The sequence below is a fragment of the Anopheles cruzii genome, chromosome 2, assembly GCF_943734635.1.
Source record: "Anopheles cruzii chromosome 2, idAnoCruzAS_RS32_06, whole genome shotgun sequence".
Lineage (NCBI taxonomy): Eukaryota > Metazoa > Arthropoda > Insecta > Diptera > Culicidae > Anopheles > Anopheles cruzii.
In genome coordinates, this window is record NC_069144.1 from 59,368,105 (window position 1) to 59,385,481 (window position 17,377).

Consider the following 17,377-nt stretch of genomic DNA (forward strand, 5'->3'; position numbering starts at 1 on the left):
CGATCGAACGCCGACAGCTCTCCGGGGTACCATTCTAGCGGAGCGCACCGCCGAAATCGTTTCGGGCGAAATCGAAAGCAATTCATTCACGATTCTTGGCCGAACCAGCCGAGTGAGCGCGTACGTTACCGCGTTTCATCACGGCATGTTACGCTGCCGCGCCCTCCTCCCAGCCGGTAGTTTAATCCCAGAGAGTGAAGATTCACCATCACGTCACGATGACCTGGTTCAACTTCAACAACGCACACCGAAGACCGCACGGACCACGGGCCTGCCGTTTAGTTCTGGTCTTCCCTCTGGCTCGGCGAGGTGCCGATTTCCTTGCATTCCTTTCTCGGTGCGCCCCGCCGAACGAAGGTTCACGGACTCACCACACACACAGTACGGCACTTTTCGCAATCCGGTGTCCGGTCCGCCCTGCGCCAGTGTCGCCATCAGAGCGACGGATCAGAGCCAACGCGAATTATTAAGCCCAACGAACTCGAAACCGTGGTCAATACACTCCAATACACTTTAGATGAAAAAAAAAACAACTTAATTAACCTTATCTTCGTTAACGTTTGCCATCAAACAAAACAAAACACGATGGCCTTTAAATTTATTTCATAGTTTTGTGCTTCTAACTTGTTAAAATGTGGAATGGATTTAAACGCCCGTCGGTTATGCATTCCGCCGAACATTAGCTAGCGGACGAAACCCTTCTAAAATTGGGGAGCTTTGGTGAGCCCCAATTAGATAGGTTTAAAATTTTGAAATTTGTTTTGTTTCACGCTGGCTCAATAAATTACTGTGATTTCCACTGCGTTTACGCTAATAAGCACACTGGGAAAAGGAGATGTTAAAATGCAATTAGAAAAGGAATGCTATCAGAATGATCCTTAATCTTTCTCATTGTTAGTAACATATTTGTTTGGGCTTTCTCGAGTGGAGTTCAACTTTAAAACCGAACCGAAAACCATTCAACATTTGGCAAACGATTGAAGATCAATTATTTTGAAACTAAGCAAGCTTTTCGACCAGAAAGCTTTCGTTGAGTTTCGTTTCGGCCGCGTGGCTCAAAAAACGTGTACCCAAGGAATCGATCGTTGCTACTGAATATTTTACACCCAATCAGTAAAACGGAAATTTTTTCAGCGTCGCAATCAGTACCTCCTCTTTTGTGGCAGTAAACGAACATGATATCTTAATATGTGCCCCTTAAATGAACGTTGACAAATTGCAGCTCTAACGCATTTTAATCGCCGCTCATTAAAGTTTAACCTTTTTTAGGCCACCTCACGATGATCTGTGATGGGCTAACCCACTTTAGCAAGCGTTTGTTTTTTGCTAATATCAACCGTTTGATCGTTTCCGGTGTGATGGCGAACATCTCGATCACTCTACGTGATTCCAGTTTCCAAAAGAATTTGGCAAAAGGTCAAATCGACCCATTTCCAGTACGAACGATCGCTCGGTTCTCATGCGGTCTTTCGTCGAATACATATGAGATGTTTGCTACATCCCTTTTAAAAGTCGCAGTTCAACGTTTAAGGCTTAAAGTTTTCCATTTGCTCATTGTTCAACGCAAAAATCTATATTATCTATCCGATACGGTGTACTAATTGAATTTATCAACGAATTGTTAAGCATCCCAATTTAAACTGCATCGATCCATCAAAATGGACCGCAAAATGAGCTGACGGATCGAGCCGGATCACTCAACCGACCGTCGACAGACAGTCTGGCCTCGCAACGGTGGCTGTGCCGAATGTCATCGACATTCCGTGGCATCCCGCCGAGAAACAGCCTCCGTTGCCCTGTGCGCGTGGAAGCGAATCGACCGCGACGATTTGGGATCAAATTTCACGACCCAATCGCCACGATCACTGTCGATAGGGTGCGATCGTCCCGTAACCATAACTTAGATTGTCGATCGGTGGCATATTCGGACGTTTTAAACGATACCGTATTCGAATAAACTGTAGAACTTAATAAGTGGCCACCGGTGTGGCTAACCTTTACGAGGTGCTTGGGACGGACCGGTTTTCGATCCACAAGGACACAAGGATATTTGCTACCGACGTGTTTACACAAAATGGTATATTTATCAATTAGAGTATCGTAGATTAACACACTAATGGCCAGAGTAATGCGATAGTATGATGCGTGCGTTCGTAAGAGAGCTCTGATCGGTGGCTAATACACTTTGGGTGAAAAGCTATGCACTGTTTGTGGGCTGTTGTTGTGTCTGTATTGCGCTCCAGAACCCCGACGCCGCCGCCGCCGCCGCCGCCGCCGTCGCCGGCACTCGACTCACTTCCCACCACCATTCTGGCTGGCCTGTTTGGCCTCGATGTACCGTAGGGCCCGCAGGATGTAGTCCGGGATGGGCGGTGGCGTCGGCAGGTGCAGTCCCTGCGGGTGGAATCCGTTCTCGTCCGCGGTGTACGTCAGCACGATCGGTACCCCGTCGTCACCGACCCACGAGGCCGACCCCTGAACCGACTGACCCCCGATACCGCTTTCCTCCGCCTGGATGCCGTTGCTGGTGGCGTACTTGTAGGAGTACGCTCCGTCCGGCTCCTGCTTCGATTCGTACGTCAAAATGTTGGCCGACGCATCGTCCGCTGCTGGGGCGGCCACCGCCACTGCTGCGGCCAGAGCAATTAAAGCGATCACCTGCGAAGAAGTCAACGAGAGGTGCTCGTTAAATGCTAATTTGAATAGCAACCGGCGGCCGAGCCGTTACACGGCGTAATTCAAGGTGTCAAAAGGGCGACGTTTGCGATGATCACAGCCGATGTCCGATCCCCGGCGAGATGTACTTGGAAGATTGTCACTTCATGACGTTCAATTACATCTAGCCTAGGGTGTCGGCTAAGCTAATTGTTTTGCAACCAACTACGAGGGCTTAACAAGCCTAATGGACACTCAAGGACGATCAGCAGCGAGCAGTTTTATGTTCCAATATGTTTGCCTATTAAAGCACCATCGTTGGGAAGGAAATTAATTGTAGAGTTTGAGGAGTCTTTTCATACACTTTTGGGCATTGCAACACAAAGAACCGGTCACTAATTAAATCCACTTTTTCTGTAGAACTATTCCTTGGGTTTCTCTGAAGTTAACAAATAATCCATATTAGTCTCTCCGTTCGAATCAAACTTCTGTTCACTTTTGAACATGAGTCCTCAATCACATTTAACAGTAGACGCTTTGCTTGAATAACACAAACTCACCACTTTGAACATTTTTAACAAATCACAGTTTGCTGGTGGGCTTCTAAAACGCGGCTTCAAAACTGTCCCCAAAAAGATTCGTTTCACTTCAACGGTTTGGTGCCGTTCTGGAGCTGCAAGCGACTTGTTGGTTGACTGACTGACTGACTGAACGATGCGTTAGGCATCTTTTTATATCGGCCCCTGGGAGTAGAAGCGTTCCGATCCGATCCAAAAACCTACTCCAAAAAATTCAACAACGATCGTATCCCACTCGCCTTTTTTTTGAAAGATCGTCTCCAGCAATCAAACAGTTCGCACACAACTCATCTCCCTCCAGCACAGGCAGGGTTTGAAACAGAGAGAGAACTCTTCACAGAAAACAATCGGTGGCCGGTGGCGGCGGTGGTTCATCCTGCCCAACTCACGGAAGAGGAGCTGGCCGGTGTGCAAGAAAGTCGCCTCTGATTTTGGGGACTGATGAATGAACGTTAGCGTTTAGCGGTGCCGGGTTCATCCGAGGTTCCGAGCCATCCGGTCCCGGTTCCAATTTCCCACCCTTGAAACTGTTTACGATCGTCAACCGGAGTATGGTGTGGTGATGATCACCGCCTTCCCCAGCAGCAGCGGCATGTTTGAAGAAGCGAACGATCGTGGTACGATCAGCTCCAGTTACGTTTGATATTTCGGACCAGCGGACGACTTTGCATATTTCGATGAGGCGTAGTCGATTCTGAAGGGACTCGCCCCATGGGGCGGGCCAACTGGCCATCGGATGACGCAACAACTAGACTAGACTCACCGACCGATCGTAGCGTAGGTGCGCAGATAATCCATTACACCCAACACGGGTGGACCACAATTAGTAGTCCCACACGAAGCGCCCCCGAAAAAGGATGAGCGATCTGTCACATTAGAGCTTGAATCGCCACTCGCCACCGCACTCCGCAGGAAAAGCTTTCCAACGCGCGATCGGGCGCGATCGCGATTCGGTTCACTTATGTTGAAGGACGCCCATTGAAGGAACACTGTGGGCCGCTTTAATGCCGCGAATTCTCATCGTAAATTTTCTTTTATCGCTTCGCCCGGCTACACTCCGATCGACATTGGGCAGAGTTCTGAACCGAAAAAGGTCACCCAAACCGGTGAACGGCCAGCGGCTAACAATGAGCGCCGTTGGGTGATCGTTTCCTGATGATTTAATTAAAGTGCAATTTGGAGGATCATTTGGGGAAGTATCGGCAAAAGGGCCGTAAATCTGATCGTGACAAAATCGTGACTGGCCGGGTCGCGACCCTCTGCCGCGCTTCTGTTAGAATGCCCAGAACAAACCTCGGGGTTTTACATTTTCCGTAAATCAAATTTACATGTTTACTGTCATGTCATACGAATGGCCGCTAATGTATCCTTCCCGTCTAGGAACTGGGCCATAAATCATCGCGCACGCTTCGCACACAAAGTCGCCACATTTTAAGCGCAACGAAAAACGGAATGATAACACAAACAATAGGGCGTTCCGTGCGGGCCAGCCCCAAGTTCGCACCGTAAATTTTCACCCACCAGCGCCGCATTGGTTCATAATTTGGTTTATGTGCTGTTAATTTGCTTTACATTTTCTCAACACCTTCATTATACTTTAAGACGACGCTAATTTAAACGCGACCGAAGACACTAACGACGACGAAGCTTAATTTGTGCTATTTCTTCCAATTATTACACCCGGACGATCGGAATCGGTGGTTCGAGCGAATGGAACGGCGCGCGGTAAAAAGACGACATAAATCACAATCATGCACCGCGCTACGCAAGCAGCTTAATTGTTTCTTTCGATTTTTGACCAAAACGAAATTGTCACCATTATTTATTGTTCCGTAATTGGCATTCTTTCATTGCCCCTGATGCTCGTTGCTATCGATTGCGGAACCGGAGCTCCGGAGTTGGCTCCGTTTTTGGTTGCTCGTCGGCGCTTTATTTAAATTTTCGCGCCTTTACCGCGAGCTTTTACAAGCTTGGGCTATAAAAGTATGGGCAACAAGTTCGAATTTTCGTGATAAAAACAACCGTGAAAAGGCTAGCCAGCAATTAGCCTTGAACTTTGGCTCCGGGCGGTTGATATCGAGCAGTTCGGGCCGGTGGGCCGAGTGCGAGTGCCATTTCTTGCGCGCCTAGGGCTGATGAACCCGAAGCTATCGGATAATAAATAGCACCGGCTACGGAGAGTCGCAAAAAACACTCAGCCGGCCAGCCGGCCGGTCCGAATCCTGCTCATTAACCCAAATTGATCGTCCCTCCGATCGGTGGCAGGTTCTATTGGGCGAACCGCGCGATGATGACGACACCGCCGGCGGCCGGACAATAAAGGATACGCTTTTGGGGTGTGCTACCCGGTTAGGTGGACGCCATTTTTCATCTTCACCACCGTCGGGCACCCACGATCGCGCCCGCCTCACAATGGTGACCTCATAAAAAACGCGCGCCAAGGATCGCGCCGTGATCTCAAGGACGGCAGATGATATGGCAGATGATGGTGATATTGCTCCACAGCTCCACAGATGGATGAATTTAATCGAAGCCAACCGAAGTGGCCAGGCCTGGAGCGCGATTCAAATTATCCGCCGACAAAATATGATTTACAGCTCAACTCGCGGTTGGATTATGCTGCGCTTATTTTATGCCGAATTTTTACGATCAAAAAGTCCCTGGCGGTCACCAAACGGTTCGGTTCGGTCGTGCCTGAGTTTGCAACGCAATAAGGCGACGCATCGGAGGCGTGTTTATCGATCGAGTGTGTTGAGTGTCCACACACCAGTGATCTACGCTAATCCTCGTTAACTAGGGCCCATCTTTCAAACGGTTATGGAACCCTTCAGCGTCGAGCTGGCACGCGATCGTGTTCACGAGCGATCGATTTGGCGTGTTCATATTTGTTGATGGCGACAACCTAATCGAATTAGGTGTGACACGAAACACCGATACGATCCGATCATAAAGATCCGTTGTTTGGATTTGGCTGGGGGGCCGCGATTAAGAGCCTTGGTGTTAATCTATTGTTTCCCCCCTCTTGTTGCCGTCTCAGGGGAATTTTATTGGTTCCGATATGTTTCCCGCACAATTTTATCGCCACATTTTACCAAAAAGCGCTAAATGTTGAAGTCACATCATTTAATGCTGCTGGCCATCTGCAACGGTGCGCTGCGAACCGGTGGTGGCCTTTAGTTGGTCACTAGTTTCCACGAATGGAGTCGACCTTCCGATTCCGTTGCTCGTAAAACCGCAGGCCCACTTCACAGGTTTCTATGTTCCGCCATCGAAGCGATCCATCGGACGGGATGGCCGCACGTTCGTTTCCTCTGCAGAGTCGTATTAGTTTTCACTTTCGTTTAGGAGTTCGATCTCCGGCCTTGAGGCGATTTCTGGTGAAAGTCGACTGAAATGAAGCAAAATATTCTCAAATCGCTAATTGCAATCAAAACTTAAGAATAAAGCTTTCCAAGTACCCTCTTGTGTCGGGATTTTATGTCCTGACCACCGCAAACGATTCCTCGTTAGCCGCCAACCGATTAAACGCGGCCGTAAATCACGGAACCGACCATAGGTCGTGTTCCATTTGAACCGCTCAAAGGTGCCCAGTTTCACGGGTTGCACGATAGAAGCTCCTAAAACACAACCGTAGATCGGTTGCGATGAAGCGATCCCTGTGCGCGGTGACGACACCTGATTTATGGTGCTCCGATTGACCGAGCCATTCGAGGAATCGGTCTCTCAGGACCCCTCGCGGTCACCGGTAGGAGCCCCGAAATCCGATCCGGCCGGGCGCAGTACATTTAAATAAATGTGCCGCCGATTAGTGGCTCGTCATTAAAACATCGACTTTATGGACTCATTATTTTATTGGTGAAGTGTGTTTCCTTTGGGGTCGGGATGATACAAAATGGCCCCGTTTTGGGTGGGATTTATTTTCACGCTCCCACATTTCAACCATTAATCGTCCAACCATCTTCGACCCTCCCCATTTCGGGCGGTTTGATTTGTGGCGGGCAAACTCATAATTTTGAACGACAGGCGAGTGTGTGGCCTTTCCGTTGATTACGGGGACAAGAAGAAGGATCTTTCAGGTCCTCAGGGCCTGGCGCAAACGCAACCAAAATGGCCGTGTGATGGTTGGCAGCAGAAATGTTCTCAATAATGTAACGAATTTATTGCTCTCGATTTTTTGGGGCTTACACCAAAAAAGAGTGATCTTCGCAACGACCCTCGATAATTCCTCACGCTTCTGTCCCTTATCTTGCGACCCATCGGCGTGTCATGTCGTGTTGAAACCAAAGCGGCACTAATTGCATCTGATTAGTATTTGGGATGTCGGAGAGCCTAAAATATTATGCAAAGTATGCACCCCAAAAAGAAGATCTGACGGCGATCTTGAGACGTCCGTTGGGCAGCGGAACGGATGCAAGGGTTGATCCTTCGTCGGCAATCACATAACAATTTGCACATTTCCAAAAACGAGGTGAGACTCCGAACGCGTGTTCGATCATCCTCGACAATCGAACCTTGAACTTATCGAACACATCCGGTTCTTTGGGATCACGAAATCGCGAGAGTATAAAATTGGTGCCCACTGTTTGTCGATCAACAGGAAAAGCTTAGGCAAACGATTAAGACAACGCCATCAAATCCCAAAACTAAGGAGGAAGATGAAGATGATTGACTGGCCAGTACTTGGCCCAGCCCCGAGAAAATGACTGATCGATCGATAAGCGCTCAGCCAAATATCGCTCAAAATACCGGATACCGGTTAGATAAACAGGCAAACAACAGTCGTTTTCGAGCCTCGTTTGGCCGTCACTGAGCACGCGCAATATAAAAAGAATATCTTTATGATCCAATTAACTTGTCGCACGAGCATCGGGGTGACCTTGCCGCTCAGATGCACCATAGTAGACCCAACCTGGTCTGCCCAATTATGATCTGTGGCACAAGCTACCGGCAGTTCCGTGATCGAGTTAGGTGCAGAATTGGCATTGAGGATTGGGTTTTTGAGCACACCGATCGATCACGAGCGACGCACAGCTCTCTGCCTCTGTCACCACGTTTATGATATGCGCTCTGCGGCTGGGATGTGTTTGCTCGATCGATAAACAAATCCACGCCGTCCAGCAGACGCCGATGATCTGATTCGCATAAATCAGTTTTATTGACCGTACGGTTTTTTCTTCTTCACGCGTTCGAAAGGCCGCACGGCAGTTAAAGGAACGAAGCCGTGCAAAATATAGTAGCGCGTTAAAAATGCATTCCTTTTTACACCACCATCGCAGCGGGCGGTTTAGAGAGAACTGGTTCTTGTTCGTACCGTTCGTAGCTTAGGGACGATGACGAGCCAGATTTACGACTGTCCCAATATTGATACTAGTGATGAATAGGACAGATGGCGGCCCGAATTCTGAAGAAAGTTAGATTCGATTCCGATCGTCAGGAATCAAAGTTTGACACGTCCTTTTTGGGCCACTTCTTAAAATGGTCGATTATTTCTTCAAATATTTAGCGAAGAATATTTGTTTTAGACTGTTTGTTCTGTTCGTTAGGGCCCGTTTTGGAGGGTAGACTACTAGATGCAAGTTTGGCTTGTTGCTAGCCCAACAAACGCCTAGAATTCAATTGAAAATACTGTATAATATAATCTCAAAACTATTTAAAATGTAGTATTATTTAAAACTAACATTCCACTTATATTCCTAATGACACCTATTGTGATTTCGCTCATTATTTTAATTAATTCAATTCATTAATTCATCAATTAATTAGAGGTTCGGACCAACCATTTAGCTGGGATCTACACCTTATGATCGGCTGCCAGATAATTGCATACATTTAGGCGCCCGTATCTACGAGTCGTTCAAATTTTCTATTTTAACAAACAATTATTCAATTCTTTTGTATATTTTGTATAATATATTCAACGTAAGGATTTTGATTCCTTTAAAATTTTATCAAACAATAGATAAAAGATGTAACCATAAGCATGTCATCTTCAATTAGCTCCCGCACTAACAATTAGTTGAAACAATTTTCAGCAACAAAAATAGGTTAATCGTGATAAGCGACAAAGTACTCTAACAACACTCCTGCCTTAATTAGCTCAAACATATTGCGTTGATTTCGCATTCTTGCTCGGTTCCAGCTGCAGCCCACAGATCGGTTCCAGAACCGGAACAGCACGAGGTCCTCTCGCTGCGTGGTGCGCGCACTAACAAGCTACGCGCAGGTCGCGGAAGTCAAAGCGACAAAGAAATGGCCTTTTCCTCACGACAGATCGCTGCACTGGCCCTGGCAAGGAAGGAATTTTTGGGCTACGGCGAAAGACATTCTTTCGGACGACGGTGCATCGCGAGAAAATAACTTTGTGCGAAGTGGGGCGACGATGACAACGAAAATGAATTGCCGCGTACCCCGGGTGCCACATGCGTGCGTGTGTGTACGAGTTCCTCTTAATTGAAGTAATCCATTATCTCGCCGGGGGTGCCACAGAAATGAAACCAACGTCTAAGAAATGGGTCACGGAATGAGTTATGTCACTGCAGCAGTTACCGATCGACGCCAGTAGCGGATTTCTGGCTTTGCGCCTGCTGTTTGTCGGTCGTGGCCTTTTTGTTTTAAACCTTGCCGGCGGAACGGGAAGAATTTTTGTGGAGTTAATGCGAAAGAAAGCGAAATAATCGGCCACGAATCGGCGGATGACCGATAAATCAGTGAATCAGCGGTCAAACGAATAACGGTTTCCGGCGATTAATGTGGTTTCGATTAATTGCGGCCATGTGCGGTGAAGCAGAATGCTCTCGCTGTTAAATTGCAACTGCAAGACGGCATGAGCCATGTTTCAAAGGTGTGAGGTTTATTTATAACGCAAAGGAAAGGTTGCTTCAAACATAACAACATTCAAATTGTCTACTTATTCACTACAAAACAACAGCCGATTAAGAGGATGACGATGATTTCGTGGGATGGATTCGCATGATGACAGAATACTGCTTCCATTGCTTAGTGTTGGCGCAGCCGGGCGATCGTGGCATCGAGAGCCTCGAGGCTGAAGTCCTTCTGGTCCTTGGGCGGGTTAGCGCGGATCTGCTCCAGAGTCTGGAACACGTGCTCCGGAGTAGGTGGCGGCGTCGGTAGGTGATCGCCCTGCGGCCGGAAGCCGCCCTCGTCAGCGACATACGTCACACGGTACAGCACACCATCGGGTCCGGTGTACGAAAACGCTCCGTTGGCAGTGTGGCCACCAAGGCCCTCCTCGTGGGCAGCGATTCCGTTGCTCGTCTCGTAGTTCCAATGGTAGTGGCCATCGTCCTGCAGGACATTCTCGTACTTGAGGATCGAGGCATGAGCGTCCGGGTGCTGCTGGTGCAGGTGATCCAGGGGGCCGGCGGCCACGGCAGCAATCAGGACGATGGTAGCAATCAGCGCACGATACATTTTCGTTTCAATATATTTGACAGACCGTCTAGTGATCGTAATGAACCTGTGGACACTTGCTGAATGATGGCTTTTTACGATGGGCGTTTCACTTTATATACTCCGCCATTGGTCAACTGACAGCCAGCAACCGGCTACTTCCCAAAGTCGGCTACTTCACGTCGGCCAACAGTCGGTTACTATTGCATCAGGTGGGACTTGCGTTTTAGGATCAACCCACCAAAGGATTGACGAGGTCAGTTTTAATCAGCGTACGGCCTGATCCCCACATTCGCCGACACTTGCTCGACTTCGGGCTCCTTTCGCGCAAGGAGGGAGTCCCCACCGACACACGAACAGCAACCGTCGTCGACACCGTCGTAACCTAGCAACGCCAATTCCGATACACACCGTCCGCATTGGCTCACTAGATTGGTTTAATATTTTCGCTTACGTCATATCGCTGCCCTGTCGCTGCGGCTAGGGAAGGACATTAGATTGGTGGCCAATAAAAAGATTATGACTGATCGGTAACCGATCGACAGGCCGATCCCTAACCCGAACATTCCCTCTCGCGATCGACCGAAAATCGCTACAATACGGGTCACATCCAGCACAGTGACACCTAACGTCCATTGAATCGTTTTCCTTTGTTCTTCCTCTTTTTCGGCCTTGTCTGGGTTTGAGCGTGGTAATAGAAAAACTTGACCGCTGGAGCAAGCGACGAACCCCCGAAAGAGCCCAGGGCATGTCGAATGCTGTTGCCCTGTCCGGGAAACCTGTCGCCAAGTAAGTTAAGCGGAACGGGGTCAATGTCAGGTGTTGGCGAATTTTAATTATACTTCACCGGCGCAGACAGAAGTAGCCACCCTCTTGTGGGGGTCCTTTTGGGCTAGACAGCCATGTTCACAGGTCGGTGCCAATTCCGTGCCGAGGAATGGGCATTTTGCATACGTCCAAGACAGGATAGTCAGCTTGCTTTGACCAAAACCATATGACCCGCATGCTGCTAACCTCGAAAGGTTAGATTTGGCAGGGCGATGGGTGATGACGAAATTGTTACACTTTCGGGCAGTGATTGTTTTGGCGATTAGCTTGAGGCTACGGTGCAGTTGAAGGTGTGATTAGATTGGCCAGCAGTGGCCACTACAGGTACGGGCACTTGGTTTAGTGGGGTTGGCGGCCGGTCAAACGGTTGGTGATATATTTGCCGACACTTTACTTTTAAAAGTCCGCGCACATTCGAGGGGTCAGCTGAAGGACTCTAAAATGGGGTAATCAAAACAATGGTCGTTGAGAGGTGCCGACAATCGACTTAATCGACTCCTATTATGCTGAAGTCCCACATTCGAATTTGGCTCAAGGCATCGTTACCTTTTCGATTATCATCCTGCAAAGCTGCCTCGTGTGGGTTGCCTAAAATAACGGATTCACACAATTTGAATCAATCTCGGAAAGTATTTCACCTCTTTATTGTTTCTTTTGTTTGCTAATTGACGACCGGGTCGGGACACATTTACCGCTGGAATCACCTTGTCCATGGCTACAAACAACATAAACCTCTTAATAACTTAAATCGCCTCAATATCACCGGAGCTGTCGCTCTAATGGTGATAAAACGATTATTCCTTTCTCGGAAGATTGACGCCATGTCTAACAACGTCCCGTCGTGCGCAAGGCGAAGCGCGTCGACCGCGTGCAACAAAGTAGCATTCCTTAAATTTTTCTCCGGCCAGCATTAACAACCGGCCACGGTATCTGTTCATTAATTTGCCGGTCCACCACCTTCTTCGGTCGGTCGGTCGGTCGGTCAGGCGTAAAACAAACGGTCAGGATTCATTAGACACGAGCCATGGAAAGAAATGAGCTCACCATTTGGCTCACATAATTCTCTCTCGATCAGTCGTAACGGTGTTTGACGTGGATTTGCCACCATAAACTGGTGGCCAAACGTCCGATCAATCGGAGGAATTGAAAGTCTGACCCGGGGTCGAGCTGGTCCCGAACTAGTTCAACACCTAGCAACGAGCGGCACGTGCGCTAGGTCAGGCGATATTCAAAGTTTACACAATCGACTCGATCGACGGCAGGCTGTAGGATCGTTGCCGCCCAAAACCATTGCTCTTGACCTTGGCCCTGACACGTGTTTCCTTTGGGCGTTACGCAGATCGAGAGATGGCATAGGATGGAGGCCCACACGTGTGTCCTAGCAAACGGACAGTACAACTTAGGGTATAAATTAGAGAACTGGACCAGTTGTCAGCATCAGTTGCACTCAATCATCCGTCATCGTCAATTCATTAGTGACCGGGCCGGCGCATTCGAGTTACAAATTAAAAAACATGTCCCGTCTCGTGATCGCCATCGTAGGCCTCGTTGTGGCTGTGGCCGCAGGCCCTCTTGATCATCATCATCAGCAGAACCCAGAGGCTCAAGCCACGATCCTCAAGTACGAGAATGTCCTGCAGGACGATGGCCACTACCACTGGAACTACGAGACGAGCAACGGAATCGCTGCCCACGAGGAGGGCCTCGGAGGCCACAGTGCCAACGGAGCGTTTTCGTACACCGGACCCGATGGTGTGCTGTACCGTGTGACGTACGTCGCCGACGAGGGTGGCTTCCGGCCACAGGGTGATCACCTCCCGACACCGCCACCTACTCCGGAGCATGTGTTCCAGACTCTGGAGCAGATCCGCGCTAACCCGCCCAAGGACCAGAAGGACTTCAGCCTCGAGGCTCTCGATGCCACGATCGCCCGACTGCGCCAACACTAAGCAATAGAAGCAGTATTCTATCACCATGCGAATCCATCCCACGAAATTATCGTCATCCTCTTCATCGGCTGTTGTTTTGTAGTGAATAAGTAGACAATTAGAATTTTGTTACCACTGTTACGCTGTTACAAACATTGATTAGAGCTCGTGCTGAATCACTATCAATTAATCTTCTTCAACTGCCTTCCGCAATTCAACCAATTTACGATTGCTTCACACCGGGCCACCGAGCGATCCGCCTTCGGTGGAGGGGAGACTCTTTTTCGGGCGCGATCGCGATCGCTTTCGAATCTCGCTCCGTGTCCAGCCGGGCCACCTTTGGACGCTGGCTGCCCTCTATTGTTTCGTGTGGCTCGTTGGTCTAGGGGTATGATTCTCGCTTCGGGTGCGAGAGGTCCCGGGTTCAATTCCCGGACGAGCCCGCCGCCCAACGATGGTGTAGATCCCTTTTTTCTTGCCTTTTCTGATGATCGATTGATGCGCTCCGCTCCATGTTAGATCACATGCCACGCAATAGGGCGAGGTTTTATTTGTTCAAGCATTGTACACCTATTTTAACTAGTTTCTGATCGAGTCTGGCCGGCCGCCTCCTTAACCCTGCGTCGCGCGCAGCCGGTTCAGGGTTTCCTCGAGCGACTGGATATCGGTACCGTCCGACGGGCTGGCCAGCAGATCCTCCAGCATTTTGATCACGTGATCGGGCGCCGGTGGCTCCGTCGGCAGGTGGGCCCCCCGCGGTTGGTAGCCATTCTCGTCCGCCACGTACTCGATCTCGATCCGCTCGCCCTCTGGCGAGGTATAGGCAAACTTGCCGTTCACGTTCGTGCCATCGCTGCTGCCCTGCGACGCACTGATCCCGTTGCTCGTCTCGTAGTTGTACGTATACGAACCGTCCGGATTAATCACGAAATTTTCGCCCAACGTTTCGGCCGTAGCATCATCGCCACCTCCGCCGCCTCCGCCACGAGGCGATCGGGGATCTGCCGCCACGATCGCAACCACAAGCGCTACAGCGAACTGCAAAAGGGGGCAATAAACACGGGCTGCGTTACTCGCTTAATTTGCTAAACCTAAACAGTGGCCATCGGGTTGAAGTGTTGCTTGCGAGGAAGGTTTTGCGAAGAAGTTAGTCGCATTTTCTTTAGCAAAAGGTTCGAGCGCGAGAAAAAATGCGAATTACTTCATCACAAAATCAGTCACCCACGGGACGGATGGTTTGTAGAGCGGGCCACAAGCTGAATCCTCGCCGGAACGCTGGAGGAGTACTCACCAACTGTCGGAACATTTCGGCCGCTTCGGATTGAGACTGAGGACTGAACGGGAAGGTGCTCGAGAAGCTCTGCTGCGGTGCTGTGCTCTGCTGATGAGAAAGTCCTGCCGCCAACTGATACCGTAACGTTCCGGCGCGACACGTTTTATATAATCAACCCGCGCCGAGGCTCATCGACAAAACGCACAAAAAAGGACTAAGCTAAACAACAGCTTGCGAAATACGCACCCGCATTATAATGCGCGATTCACTAAGCCTTCGCGGCCTGCTATCGCTTCGATCGATGAAGACGAGACACTGGATGGCCGGCCGAGTGCCGAAAAAACTGTCATACTAGACCAGATCGGAGCGGAATGTCACAGAACGCCTAGAGTCGCCTAGCCGGTTTCTTGTTTCTCCATTTTGCCGCATAATTTGGTCACCCCAAAAGAGAGACACATTTCATCGCCAGGCTGCACGCACGGCCATCAATCGTGGGCGCCGGTTTCGATCGATCGATGCTAAGGTGGATCACCCGATTGTGGCGAACCTCGCGATCCTTGTTTATTGCAGCTGGCGAAAGCCTACCGCCCGCTTTAAAGCGGTTTGTGGCTCACACTTTTTTGCCCAACATTTCACAGCCATAGTGGATCATCCCATAGCCAAATTGCCACCTGTTGACCCTGACACGGCGGTGTCGTCGCGCGAAGCCATCCTAGGAAATCGCTCCAAGCAGGCCTCGGATGGACATCGATTGCCAAATGTTGGTGGAACGTATGGCATACATAAACTACGAAGGATTATCTCGTGGGCCATGGGGAGAGGTCTTTGAAACATGGTACGCTTCTAGGGTGACCTTTAAGAAAAAAAACTTCCGGCTTGACCGGTGACCTCCAAAGAGTCGGTCGGGGAATGGTAAAGGATCCGGGCTCCATTAGCAGATGAACATGACCCAATCAGGTCAGGCGAATCACATTGTCATGCACCTGAAAATAGAACAGCTCCAGGTTCAGGGCCCGGGCGAAAGGGAGATGATTATAAATTATTCAGATAAATAAACATGACGTTTCATATTTCATGCGCAGCCTCATCACCCACCACCCACCACCCAGCGCGGTACACGATGCGCGCCACGGTTTGTGTTACGATGGATGAGCCCGATAGGACTGCGATGATAAATTTCACCCGATTTCTGGTAGCTGATAATGCAGTCTGCACCGTCTGCTTGCCTCACCATCGATAGTGGAGAGCCTCTACAGACCGACGATTCGCCAACCTTCCGCCGGAAAACTATGTCACGAGGCTTTTAGGGGTCACTTTCCCAGGCTGAACCGGAGGTTGTTCGGTCGAACACGAAAAAAGTAACAGCGGCTGCATCCACTTCCAGTAATGACCATTTACCGAGCCAACAGCATACTCACACGTATCGAATAACGTATCCGAAATGTTTAAGAGGTAACTAGAATTCGTTCAACACCGGCCGGCCGGCCAGGGATCAAGTGCAATTTAGAGCAACAGGCAACGGCAGCAGCAAGGCATTGATTTATCTCTACTTTCACCTCATCGTCAGCCCGGCGGGGGCTTCCACTGCACTTCTGGAAAGTATCACCGCGAAAAGGGTCGGAACAGGAACATTACAGGAATGGCTATCCCGCCCCCCCCTCCCCGAAAGCCTGGACTCATTTGCAGCATTTAGTCACCCACGCGTGGCTCCCTCGGGGGGACACACATTGGTTGTTGCAGATGTTATTTATGCTAATGTCGGGCCTCCCCTTCTAATGGACTCCCGGGTTTCGGTCTGGGGTCCTTCGGCTGTGTTGGACTTCATCAGGCTTACACCTTCACTTCTAGTCTGATACTGATTTCTAGATCTCCGACATCCGGGACACTGTAACCGGCCCTTTGAATTTAATTTGTAGTTTAGTAGGCGACGAGGACAACCTTGACGCCCAAAAGAGTCTAATTCGTCGATTAGATTACATTGAAATTCTTCATCTCAATCTAATCTAAAAGATGCTAAAGATCCCACGTCAAACAGGACATTCGGTGGGTCACACGCCAAATCTCAGTATTCAAATTATTGATCGCCTCAACGATCAGCGATTGACAAGAAACAGCAATAAAATCACTGACTTTACATGCTTCTCGCCAGACTAAATAAACTCTAAATGAAATAGCATAAGGTCGCGTGGCACTCGCGAGCTTTCAGCTCGAATTGCGGTCAAGGTCAGCGCCTGGTGGTGAAGTGCCGCCGGAGAGGGAACTGCCCACTGTGACCCAGGAGATGTATGCAAAATAATTCACCTCGTTTCCCGCTCCGAGATAGCGGCACCGCGAGGCAGGCCGCGGGCCAACGCAAAGCACCTCTCTGCTCTCCTAATCAGAGCCGATAAATTTCGGCATTTACCTTTCGGTTGTCGACAACCCATGGCCCGTCGGTTTGTGAAAGTTTCGGTCCCGACTCCACACCGTTTGACGTTCTGTTGGCCAGTTAAAGATGAGATTCTGTTTCGTTCGTTTCGCTTCTTGTTCCGACCTGTCTCAGTGACCGGCCCCACATTTTAAATTGATTACACTGTCCACCCCTTAGAGTGGCCGCCAGGAGCGCCCCCGGGAGATTGAAAGGAAACAAGTTTCACTTTCGCTCCGTCCCGGTTGCCGATCACATTCAGGCCATCGGGTTGGTTTCTGGCACCGAAATCTGTTTC

The 17,377-nt window shown here is 49.5% G+C and overlaps 4 protein-coding genes and 1 non-coding gene across 5 annotated transcripts; 2 read left to right on the forward strand and 3 right to left on the reverse strand.

Annotated features, from left to right (window-relative positions):
• Positions 1-2,292: 2,292 nt before the first annotated feature.
• Positions 2,293-3,227, reverse strand: LOC128267128 (endocuticle structural glycoprotein SgAbd-8-like). The gene is made up of 2 exons (XM_053003916.1): positions 3,216-3,227; positions 2,293-2,658 (listed from the first exon to the last, which is right to left on the reverse strand). The coding sequence occupies exons 1-2, from the start codon at positions 3,225-3,227 to the stop codon at positions 2,293-2,295; spliced, it is 378 nt and encodes a 125-aa protein (XP_052859876.1).
• Positions 3,228-10,229: 7,002 nt separating this feature from the next.
• On the reverse strand, positions 10,230-10,664 carry LOC128277670 (cuticle protein CP14.6-like). Its single transcript, XM_053016165.1, has one exon. It carries the CDS (start codon positions 10,662-10,664, stop codon positions 10,230-10,232), a length of 435 nt encoding a protein of 144 aa, XP_052872125.1.
• A 2,321-nt stretch (positions 10,665-12,985) lies between these two features.
• Positions 12,986-13,420, forward strand: LOC128278109 (cuticle protein CP14.6-like). Its single transcript, XM_053016771.1, has one exon. The coding sequence runs from the start codon at positions 12,986-12,988 to the stop codon at positions 13,418-13,420; it is 435 nt and encodes a 144-aa protein (XP_052872731.1).
• Positions 13,421-13,770: 350 nt separating this feature from the next.
• Positions 13,771-13,842, forward strand: Trnap-cgg (transfer RNA proline (anticodon CGG)). Its single transcript has one exon. It is a non-coding gene; the product is annotated as a tRNA-Pro (tRNA).
• Positions 13,843-14,011: 169 nt separating this feature from the next.
• On the reverse strand, positions 14,012-14,705 carry LOC128267912 (cuticle protein AMP1A-like). The gene is made up of 2 exons (XM_053004864.1): positions 14,691-14,705; positions 14,012-14,437 (listed from the first exon to the last, which is right to left on the reverse strand). Exons 1-2 carry the CDS (start codon positions 14,703-14,705, stop codon positions 14,012-14,014), a joined length of 441 nt encoding a protein of 146 aa, XP_052860824.1.
• Positions 14,706-17,377: the final 2,672 nt, after the last annotated feature.